We start from the raw sequence: 12,271 nt of genomic DNA, 5'->3' as shown, positions 1-12,271 counted from the left end.
TATGGAGGCACTCATTTGCCGACCTGATACACTCTCTAGAGAGGTGTGCTCTTGCCAAGGGCTCATATCAGGGATGTCACCGAAAGACTACCAAGCCTCGTACAGTCCACCAACTATTGTCCACTGCTGTTGTTTCATGTGGGCACCAGTGATACAGCCAGGAGCAGTCTGAGGAGTATCAAGAAGGATTACAGAGCCCTGGGAGTGGTGGTAAGGGAGACTGGAGCGCAGGTAGTTTTTTCATCAATCCTCCCGGTCAAAGGGAAGGGGTTTGAAAGGGCCAGTCGAATCTGGCGAATCAACAAATGGTGACGGGACTGGTGCCACAGCCAGGGGTTCAGCTACTTAGACCATGGGACTTGCTTTGAGAAACCTGGTCTACTGGAGGCTGATGGGGTCCATCTGTCCGAGAAGGGGAAGAGCATCTTCAGCCATAGGCTTGCCAAGCTGGTGAAGAGGGCTTTAAACTAAAGTTGCTGGGGGAGGGGAACCTCAGTCCATCCCGCTCTTACCAGTTTGATGCCAGTGCCAGCAATAGATGCCCAGAGCCTGGAGAGGGATCACAGGTCAGCAGGAGAGCACCTGAAGAGCAGCACAAAGGAATTCCAGCGACTCCAGCCAGTAAGTCAGCTTCATCGGGGGCCCAACTTAAATGCCTCTATGCAAACGCACGTAGCATGGGGAATAAACAAGAGGAGTTAGAGATGTGTGCATGCCTGCAGGGCTGTGATCTTACTGGCATCACAGAGACGTGGTGGGATGGCTCCTATGACTGTTGGAATGGAAGGATACAGGCTCTTTAGGAAGGACAGGCAGGGGAGACGAGGAGGGAGTGTCGCCCTCTGTGTCAGTGACCAGGTGGGGTGCATGGAGCTGCACCTGGGGAAGGATGAGGAGCCAACTGGAGAGCTCATGGGTCAGGATTAAAGGGAGGGCAGGGACAGGTGACATTATAGTGGGGGTCTGCTACAGGCCACGTGCCCAGGAAGACCGAGCGGATGAGGCCCTGTATAGACAGATAGGAGCAGCCTCACGTTCACAAGCCCTTGTCCTCACAGGGGTCTTCAACCACCCCGATATCTGTCGGAGGGACAACGCAGCAGGGCATAAGCAATCCAGGAGGTTCCTGGAATGCGCTGATGACAACTTCCTTCTCCAAGTGACAGAGGAGCCAACGAGGAGAGGTGCTATGCTGGACCTTGTTCTCACCAACAAGAAGAGGCTGGTGGGGAATGTGAAGCTCAAGGGCAGCCTTGGCTGCAGTGACCATGAAATGGTGGAGTTCAAGGTCCTTAGGGCAGGGAGGAGGGCGCACAGCAAGCTCACTACCCTGGACTTCAGGAGAGCAGACTTTGGCCTCTTCAGGGATCTGCTTGGTAGAGTACCGTGGGATAAAGCCCTGGAGTGGCCCAAGAAAGCTGGTGAATATTCAAGGATCACCTCCTCCAAGCTCAGGAGCGATGCATCCCAACAAAGAGGAAGTCAGGCAAAAACACCAGGAGGCCTGCATGGATGAACAAGGAGCTCCTGCACAAACGCAAGCACAAAAAGGAAGCCTACAGAGGGTGGAAGCAAGGACAGGTAGCCTGGGAGGAATACAGAGAAATTGTCCGAGCAGCCAGGGGTCAGGTTAGGAAAGCTAAAGCCCTGATAGAATTAAATATGGCAAGTCAGGCAACAAGAAAAGCTTCTATAGGTACATCGGTGATGAAAGAAAGACTAGGAAAAATGTGGGCCCTCTCTGGCAGGAAACGGGAGACCTGGTTACCCGGGATATGGGGAAGGCTGAGGTACTCAACGACTTTTTTGCTTGGTCTTCACCGGCAAGAGCTCCAGCCACACCGCCCAAGTTGCAGAGGCAAAGGCAGGGACTGGGAGAATGAAGAACCACCCACCGTAGGAGAAGATCAGGTTCGAGACCATCTAAGGAACCTGAAGGTGCACAAGTCCATGGGACTGGATGAGATGCATCCGTGGGTCCTGAGGGAACTGGCGATGAAGTGGCTAAGCCACTATCCCTCATATTTGAGAAGCCGTGGCAGTCTGGGGAAGTTCCCAGTGACTGGAAAAGGGGAAATATAACCTCCATTTCTAAAAAGGGAAAAAAGGAAGACCCGGGGAACTACAGGCCAGTCAGTCTCACCTCTGTGCCCGGCAAGATCATGGAGCGGATCCTCCTGGAAACTATGCTAAGGAACATGGAAAACAAGGAGGTGATTGGTGACAGCCAACATGGCTTCACTAAGGGCAAATCGTGCCTGACAAATTTGGTGGCCTTCTATGACGAGGTTACAGCGTTGGTGGATAAGGGAAGAGCAACGGGTGTCATCTACCTGGACTTGTGCAAAGCATTGGACACCGTCCCCCACAACATCCTTGTCTCTAAATTGGAGAGACATGGATTTGACAGATGGACCACTTGGTGGATAAGGAATTGGCTGGATGGTCGCACTCAAAGAGTTGCGGTCAACGGCTCCATGTCCAAGTGGAGACCGGTGACGAGTGGCGTTCCTCAGGGGTCGGTATTGGGACCGGCGCTGTTTAGCATCTTTGTCAGCGACATGGACAGTGGGATTGAGTGCAGCCTCAGCAAGTTTGCTGACGACACCCAGCTGCGTGGTGCAGTCGACATGCTGGAGGGAAGGGATGCCATCCAGAGGGACCTTGACAGGCTCCAGAGGCGGGCCCGTGCAAACCTCTTGAAGTTCAACAAGGCCAAGTGCAAGGTCCTGCACATGGGTCGGGGCAATCCCAAGCACAAATACAGGCTGGGCGGAGAATGCATTGAGAGCAGAGAGAGGACTTGGGGGTGTTGGTTGACGAGAAGCTCAACATGAGCTGGCAATGTGTGCTCGCAGCCCAGGAAGCCAACGGTATCCTGGGCTGCATCAAAAGAAGCGTGACCAGCAGGTTGAGGGAGATGATTCTCCCCCTCTACTCCGCTCTCGTGAGACCCCACCTGGAGTACTGTGTTCAGCTCTGGGACCCCCAACATAAGGAGGACACGGACCTGTTGGAGCGAGTCCAGAGGAGGGCCACGAAGCTGATCAGAGGGCCGGAGCACCTCTCCTATGAAGACAGGCTGAGAGAGTTGGGGTTGTTCAGCCTGGAGAAGAGAAGGCTCCAGGGAGACCTTAGAGCAGCCTTCCAGTACCTAAAGGGGGCCTACAAGAAAGGTGGAGAGGGACTTTTTACAAGGGCATGTAGTGATAGGACAAGGGGTTGATGGCTTTCAACTGAAAGAGGGTAGCTTTAGATTAGATGTAAGGAAGAAGTTCTTGACTGTGAGGGTGGTGAGGCACTGGAGCAGGTTGCCCAGAGAGGTTGTGGATGCCCCATCCCTGGAAGTGTTCAAGGCCAGGTTGGATGGGGCTTTGAGCAACCTGATCTAGTGAAAGATGTCCCTGTCCATGGGAGATGAGTTGGAACTAGATGATCTTTAAGATCCCTTCCAACTCAAACCATTCTATGATTCTATGAACTACTCTTTTCACAAGATAGGTGTTATGCCTGTTTTACCCAAATCCAGCATAATTTCTGAACATCATCAGCAATAGTTCACAAATTGCTTTAGCTAATTCCCTCGGAGTGCACGTAGACTTTCAAAATATCCGTTAACCTTTGCTTATCTATTTTTTTCTATGCCCCCACCCTACTGTTAAAAACAGTTTTGTTAGATGCTGGATCACAATTTTGGTTCTAAAGATTGAAATAAAAAATAACAGCAAATATTTCAGCTATGTTTAGATCTATAATTTGTGCTTGTGCCTCATATGTACTTGTCTTTCTTTACCCTTCCTTTTCTTGTGTGTTAATAGAAACATCCTTTATTGCCTTTTATGGCTCTTTCTACTTGTGACCCTTTTAGAATCATAGAATCATAGAATGGTTTGGGTTGGAAAGGACCTTTAAAGGTCATCTGGTCCAAACCCCCTGCAATGAGCAGGGACATCTTCAACTAGCTCAGGTTGCTCAGAGCCCCGTCCAACCTGATCTTGAATATTTCCAGGGATGGGGCATCTACCACCTCTTTGGGCAACCTGTGCCAGTGTTTCACCACCCTCATTGTAAAAAATGTCTTCCTTGTATCTAGTCTGAATCTGCCCTCTTTTAGTTTAAACCCATTACCCCTGTCCGATCACAACAGGCCCTACTAAAAAGTCTGTCCCCATCTTTCTTATAAGCCCTCTTTAAGTACTGAAAGGCCGCAATAAGGTCTCACCGGAGCCTTCTCTTCTCCAGGCTGAACAACCCCAACTCTCTCAGCCTTTCTTCATAGGAGAGGTGTTCCAGACCTCTGACCATTTTTGTGGCCCTCCTCTGGACCTGCTCCAACAGATCCTTCTTCTAAATCATAGTTCTTCTGATTGAATCCAAACATCATTGTGCCATTTCCTCATACTCAGTCACGCACCCTGATTTCCACTTTCTTCTACTTCTTTTTTTTTTTTTAAACTTGCTCTAAGGATGTTAGCCAATTTCTACCCATTTTATATTGTTTGACAGGTCCCTAGTCTATGCTGCTGGTCATTGCTTCCCAGCCTCTTTACCTGATCTTATTCTTCCAGGCTTTGTGAACCAGGATCAAACCAAGCTGACAAACCCTCAAGTGTTGGGAGAAGCTTAGTGTGTGAATTTAAGGGCTGGTGTTTGTGTGGGTATTGATCTGAACCAAATCCTAAACTGAAACAACCTCAGGTTTCTGGTTCCAAGATATGCAGCACAGTCCAAGTCCTGCTATGACAGCCAAGTGAATCAGGCTGTCCGTGTTGTACGACAGGTGCAGGGACAGATTAAACAGCGAGAGCTACTGTCACATAAAGGCACACGACCACGTTATGCTCCCTGTTCACGGAAATGAGTGCTTTGCAGATGAGACAAGCTGTGTGCACAACTTTTGCAAATGCCTACAAGGAAGTCCTTTGGCATAGTCCCATTTGCCTCTGCTAAAAATATATAGGTCTAATTGCAGACAGATTTCTTACAAGGAAAATTGTAGCAATGTTCATTGAAACTGAAAAAACCAGCCAGGCTCCATACTAGTACTCGGTCCGAGCTGAAGAGGCTGTTATTGTAAGTGACTCTGAGCTATTTCCTGCGCTGACGCCAGCAGACAGCACTTAACACATGAGCCGCTCCATGGTTCATGGTGCAGGGAGGAGTCCTGGTTTTGTCACCAGTTAAGGCACAAAGGAGATTGGAAAGAAAAGAACCTGTTGTTGAACTGTCCAGTGAGTAATGAAAGTTGGTTTATTTCAACCAAGAAAAAGTGAAGCTCTTTGGAGCCCAGGGATCCTTGGCTTTATTTTTCATCCAGGAACAAGAGAATTGTTTAGAGCTCATGTAGGTGGCGAGTCTTCTAATTTGTTTCCAAGACTTGGGCTTAGATGGGTACCATCTAAAAGATGTGGGCGTATGTGAGAGAGCAATATTGCCTGGAAATATCTGCAGACTCATGAGACTGAAAGTGTTACATAAACTATGCTCTAAAAAATCACACAGCTGCACTATTTCCATATTAAAGCTGTCTAAAAGGAATGCTTGTGTGTTCCCGTTCGTAACTGCTTTCAGCTTTATGATTATCTGCACCCCAGATGTTCTTCATACCGCAACTTTTTAAATTTTTCTCCTCCTCCTATCCAGACGAGGTCAGTAAGTAATGGGAGAGCTATACATCTTTTCTCTCCCATACCCTGCATCACCTTTCCTTCAGTTTCCACTTTTCCAGACAGCTTGTAAGGTATTGCATATCATGTTCTTGATAACAGGGTGGGCTCTTCTGCACCCACCTGTTTAACACTGCCATTGCAGTACTTCGCTTTTTCAACAATACTGGTATCATACAGTTTCACTCCCTGGCCGGTGCAGAGCTGTGTTTAGTATACTTGGTGTTGAGGGAGAAGTGAGCTGCCTTTATATTTCCCATTTGGCTGCTGAGGCTGTCCCTAGCCAGGCTCCGGGGGTCAGAGGGCACAAAGGCGTCCCAGAGCCCACGCGCTGAGGAGGCTGAAAGGAGGGAAGGATTTCCTGGCTCACTGCTGCCGCTCACCAAAAGAGCAATATAAAACAGCTATTGCACAAGCAAGAGTCTGGACCTTTGTTTTTCATCCCCATCTCTGAAATCAGGGAGGGTTTGTCAGCATAAGGCAAAGAGATTCGTAACAGCCAGCCTTCTCTTCCTGCCCCCTGAAGCAGCCCGCTCCAGCACTTCCTCCGGGAGCAGGAAATGTTGTAATCATAAGTGTATATTATATTAGCATAATGTCATATCAATAAGACTTTCGCTGTCTCCTTCACATTCTGCGTTCTGGCAAGACTTTTAAGCTAAACAGAAATGATTTTTACAATAGTGTTCTCCGTGACATAAACGTAATTTAATAAAAACATTTTGAGTTCTTAGAGGAAAAGAAACATTTTCAAAAAACAGTACAACTGTAGAGTGCATCTGCTTTTTCTCATCCTGTGATCCATATTGACTCACTGGGTAACACAGAACAAAACTCAGTGCTGTTGAACTATACTAGACATATAAAGACAGTTCAGACTTTTCAAAATTGTCGACAGCTTTTGTATTACTATTTGCCCTCATCAACAGGAGCTGGACACTGACTGGACACTTTTAGTTGGTAGATTAGATGATAGATCCCAGATTTTTAGGCATTTTAGACTATAACTAGGTGTGCCAATCATCCTGTGCAGGCAAACTCTTACATGTAGAAGTCACCAAGTTATTATACAGAAATGAAATGGTATCAAATACAAACTCAAATACAATTGTACTTGGCCTGGAGCTCTGGATTGGAAAAGGTGGGGTAAGTAGGTTATCAAACCTGCCTCGGCAAAGATTCTGTGCGCTGTCCTTGTGGGCATGGAGCCAGGTCTCCTGTAGACAGAAGAGCTGCGTGATGGTTATGAAGCCACTGAGAAACTGGATAGTGTTACAGGAGAGCTAATGGCCCCTAAGTAACGGTCCTTTGGGAAACTCGTACGTAACTGTAGTGATTAATTTTTGCTGTACACGTTTGCGCTACTAATATTATCATCATTATTCCATGGGAAGGTTATGGCAATCTCTTGGAGCAAACTTCAAACTGAACCATAGGTATCTGTGACTTGGTCCCTTAAGCAGCATTTCTCCTGCTGTGCTTGATTTATCCGTTATAACTATTGTGCCACCCACAGTGGCGGGGGTGAGTCTCTTAACCCCCAAAGGAGCTGCGTGAGAGTGAGAGGAGGAGAGCAGAGTTTGCGCTGTGCTAGACTTGACCAGTCTTTCACACAAGTTGCATTGGACAATAAAGTTAAGGGTTTTGAGAGAGATGAGCTTGTGTTGGCCTGTTGTTTCATAACAGAAGGTATCTGAGATCCCCAAGAATACTTCCACCAAAACCAGGGCTGATGTTCTGTCTGTTGGTAAGGAAAAGAGGAAAAGCAAAGGAATGACAAACACATTCTAATTCTTAAATATTTACACGTGTCCTTAAGTTTGCTCTGATTTCTGTGGGACTGTGCTACACTGGTTGAAGCTAAACACTGAAAGTCTTTGCAGGTTTGGTCACTTATTTCAGCCAGGCAATTCTTTTCTGGCCTAAAGGAAGTGATTTTCTTTTCAATTTCTACGGGAGTAAAGCCCACCACTATTTAAAAAAACAATTATTAAAAAAAATTATTTGACAGTAACATCCTCAAATGCTGCAGCTGATAGTAATTCTACTGTAGTGTGGTTATGTTTTCATAAGGATTGCTTTGGAAAAAATTATATGTTCCGAGACAGGACAGAAGATGATGACAAAAATACAAATTAGGATAGTAAACAGGAAAAAGCAACAAGGCCTTATCTTTGTCCCTGGATAGTGCTGTCTCCTTTTGAATCCATATTAACTGAAGCTGTAGGAAGAGTACACAAATTGTTAACCTTACAAAAGTATACACTACAACCGTGCATTTTCTGGGAAGAGATTGAAAGAAATACAGTCTTGCTGTTCTGCATCATCAGGTAAAACATACATCCCCTTCAGACTGGGCACAGTTTGCCCCACTGTTTTCCAGTCCTGAGCATTTGTGCCAACGTGAATATATCACATGAGGTGATAAAATGCTGAATGTGATACTTCATTTAGTCTAGGGTTTAATCACTGCGAGCTGGCTCAAGGCTGAATGCTTGTCCTAGTTGAACTGAGTGCTAACCCGTTGTTAGCAGTGATTTTTATAAGTGTCTTAAATAGTAACAGTATAGTATAGAAATGGTTTGTATGGGTATGTGCTTGGATTATAGAAGAGTCTTCAGGTGAAAACAGTTATATTCATATTCAATGAAGATGAAAAGGAAAATTACAAATGTATAAGTAGTAACAGTAAATGAGTGGTTTTGAGAGTCGATGGCAAATAAGGAATCTGCAATAGCATATCCTATAGTTCTGAGACCATAGGGATACATTGTACCAGATTTTTACAGTGCCCTTCTGACAGAGAAGGACATTTTTTCCATCATGGACAAATCAGATTACTGCTTTTGTGCCTCATCTGCAAAACAGAGATGATATTTCTTCACCTTTTAGATGCTTGCAAAGCTAAAGTGACAAACGTTTGTAATTTGCTTTGGGATTCTTGGACACAAAATTTTCTGGTACTTTTCTGGTAAGTACTGGGACTTACTCATATGAATCATGATTTCCCAGACAGGCTTTATCTTCTGTCAAAGACTATAAGAAATTTAGGGCTAGGAAAAGGCAGCTTACTGAAAACCATACTATATATTTGACAATCGTATCCCTTCTGAAGATTTTCATGTGTTTTACCTTCAGGCTATTAACATCCTGCAGCAAGTCATCACTTCAGCCTAAAGGTTTGTGGAAGAAATAAGCGATGCATGAAACTGGATGAAATTAAATTTTACTTCTATTCATTTGGGACCCTGATGAGTGATACACGGGGAGAGGTAGAAGATGGTGAATTTCACAGAGAATACAACTGAGAAGTGCACTATTAATCATGATATCCACCAGACATTATCTCCTGTGGTGTACATATTTGTATTTATATTAGGCTTGCCAGCTAACTGCCTGTCACTGTACTATGGGTATTTACAGATCAAGGCTAAAAATGAATTGGGTATCTACCTTTGCAATTTGACTGTAGCAGACCTGCTCTACATATTTTCTTTGCCTTTTTGGCTTCAGTATGTTTTACAGCATGACAATTGGACCTACAATGAGCTGCTCTGCAAAATCTGTGGCATCCTCTTGTATGAGAATATCTATATCAGTGTGGGCTTCCTCTGCTGCATCTCCATTGACCGCTATCTCGCAGTAGTGCACCCTTTTCGGTTTCAACGGTTTCGGACAATGAAGGCTGCTGCGATTGTGAGCATCGTAATCTGGACCAAAGAAATAACGACATGCTGCTTTGTCTTCGTGCACGGGGAGATCAGTATGGATGCCGAGAGCCACCTGGTGTGCTTTGAGCATTACCCCATCAAAGAATGGGAGCACAATGTCAATTACTACCGCTTCTCTGCTGGCTTCCTTTTCCCCTTCTTTCTGCTGGCCTTCTCTTACTGTGGGATTTTACGAGTTGTCCACAAGAGTCACGGCACTCAGAAGAAGAAGAAAATCCAAATTAAACGACTGGTTTCAAGCACTGTTTTCATTTTTTTAGTTTGCTTTGGACCGTACCACATCCTACTTGTGGTTCGCAGCTTGTTGGAGAACAACTGCTCATTTGCCGAGAAAATATTTAATATTTACCATGTTTCTCTCCTGTTGACTACTTTTAACTGTGTTGCTGACCCAGTACTGTACTGTTTTTCCAGTGAAAGCACTTACCAGAACTTTGTCAAGATGCGAGACTCTTGTTTAACATGTTTAGGGTGTCTGAGGACTGAGACGAAGGAATCCTATCCGCTGAATGCTCCAGAAACTCCCAACAGGCCACAGCAACCAGGGTTATTACAAATATCACATGATGGTACTGGAATGAAGGACTCCTCCACAACTAACATGGGCAGCCTATAGCATTCATCAAAAAAGGACACTAATCTAAAATCTGCAGCTATGGCCGTGTTCGTCTATCCATCGGATTTATCTGTGTATTAGAACAGAGTTACCTCCCAAAGGCTTATTAGCAATGTAGTGCAGTGAGGTCCTTTCTGGAGGTGCTTGGACCTTGGCAATAGCGAGGAAAGCACACGCTAAGTCAGTTCAGTTACAATCACGTATCTTGTCATTGTGGTACCCCTCAAAACCTGCTGTCTTGATGACTGCATTGACTGGAATAGGCTAGTACTCATGGTGTGTGGTTCTGCTGAATTCGTCTTTAACTGCTTTCTGTTTGCCCCTGTAGCATCCAGAGAAAATAATTGTCTACAAGCTGTTATCATCTGTTGAAAAGATTGGAGACAGGACAAATTAAATGTCCCTATATGTACTTTTAAAAAGAAAAAAGAAAAAAATTGCATTTTTGCAACATTTCTGTTACTTTCTGAAATAAATTCTCCTTCAGCCAGTTTCAAGGCCTGCAGAGACCATGCCAGAACCAGCCTCCTAAAACAACTAATCCAATAATGATGTGAGGTGTTCTGGGAGAACACGCACAAGGAACTTGGCATCTGCTGAGACCTTCAGTCTGTTGATTGACTGTTGAATCTCAGACTGTTGAACCTCATCACAAGGCTCCTATTGACTTCCAGAGGTATGAGAACTCTTGGCTCCGAAGGGGATAAATAATTTGGTCTGTTGACTTGGAAAAGAACAGGAGGTTGTAGTACATGAGGTGCTTTGAACCCATGTGCTTCTCTGAGTCACTGTATTCAAAGACAAATTTAGTTACATCTACATTCTACTACACCTTGCTAAGGTTTTGACTGTGTCCTTCGCAATTTGTGTGTCTTGTGCAGCATAGACCATTGCCATGCAGGCAATTTGCAATTGCAAAAACAATGCATTTGTCAGGGAAACTGTTAAATGGATTCTGTTTAAACTCTGTTTTCTCCCACAGATACTATAGCTTAGGGTTTGGTCATTATTCAGTAAATACAATATCAGAAATACTATGTATGAATGATCTATGTTTCCTGGTTTAGACAGAAACATAATACAGGAATAAGCAGAGATAATGGCAGTTAAAGATGTGGGAGCTGCGATCTATAGCATTGTTTCTACCACCATCTTCTCTCTAGGTTTTTTTTTCTTTATTATACTGATGAAACCTGTATGATTCTTCTTTGTGATCTGCTCATTGTACCTTCATGTATCTGTAACTGTTACACTCTGAATATTGCCTTGTCCTTTCGCTTCTCTGGTTTCGAACCTTTCTTGAAACACCTCTCTCTCTGCAACCTGGAGCTGATAACTTCCAGCACTATCATCAGTTTTGTTTCTTTTTTTTTTAAATGTCAAATGATTCTCTAGACAGACGGTCTACTCCTGATATCTGAAGTATGGCATTGTAACACAGCCTTGCTTGTCATCAGTTTCTAAAAGGAATATATTCTAATAGTTTTCTGGAAACCACCTTGAGACTGCAATATTAGAAATAATTAGGAGATGTGTGTAATAAAGAATGTTTTTTTTATTTTCTTCATATATTGGTTCACTCTGTGTTTGAAATAACTATCTTAAGGCTTTGATCCACAGTTTCTATTTGTGAGACTACAGATCCTCTCCTCCCTCCTCTCGCAGAAAGAATTCATGTCCCCACTCCCAGGAGTGGATTAGGTTTGCTTAGGTTAACATTTGGTTTGTTTAATTATTTTAAATTTCTTCATACTTAGACCACTCACTAGGCTGGATTAATTACCTTACGTATGCATTTTTTTCTTCTGACTATTAGTGCTGTTTAGCTTTACTTTCTCCTAGTTTCTCCTCTAATCTCCTCTCTGTATCAACAGGGTCGTAAGGCAGGGACTCCTGACTGCCATAATGCCGTGCTTGTATGTTTTTTAGCACCGAGCCAGCTACTTGGACTCCCATGACCTGGCAGGCTGTAAGACACACACGTAGTTTATTCTAGGATGAAATATTTGTTATCTTGTTTATGCTTTACTTCTTTACAGTTACCCATGTTGTTTAAATTAGACAGCTGGAATGAAGAACATGCCATATTACATTGAATTATCATCTGAGAGATTAAGGCTTATTTGAGTTGGTACTTTGATGTGGTCAGCTTTTGGTCAGCTGCTGCAGTTTAAAACCAGATGGAAACTTGTGCAATGGAGTCTAGCATTCTGCTACAGTTCTCAATATTTAACCTGCTAACCTGCAAGAGAAAGGGA

General features: G+C 44.4%; 1 protein-coding gene across 1 annotated transcript; it reads left to right on the top strand.

The window, feature by feature from the left end:
* The first annotated feature begins 8,927 nt into the window (after positions 1–8,927).
* Positions 8,928–10,013, top strand: GPR68 (G protein-coupled receptor 68). The gene has a single exon (XM_050898463.1). The coding sequence runs from the start codon at positions 8,946–8,948 to the stop codon at positions 10,011–10,013; it is 1,068 nt and encodes a 355-aa protein (XP_050754420.1). The 5' UTR covers positions 8,928–8,945.
* Positions 10,014–12,271: the final 2,258 nt, after the last annotated feature.

Source organism: Gymnogyps californianus, chromosome 5, assembly GCF_018139145.2.
Source record: "Gymnogyps californianus isolate 813 chromosome 5, ASM1813914v2, whole genome shotgun sequence".
Classification (NCBI taxonomy): domain Eukaryota; kingdom Metazoa; phylum Chordata; class Aves; order Accipitriformes; family Cathartidae; genus Gymnogyps; species Gymnogyps californianus.
The sequence above is the reverse complement of the archived record's forward strand: the minus strand, read 5'-3'. Positions and strand labels throughout refer to the sequence as shown.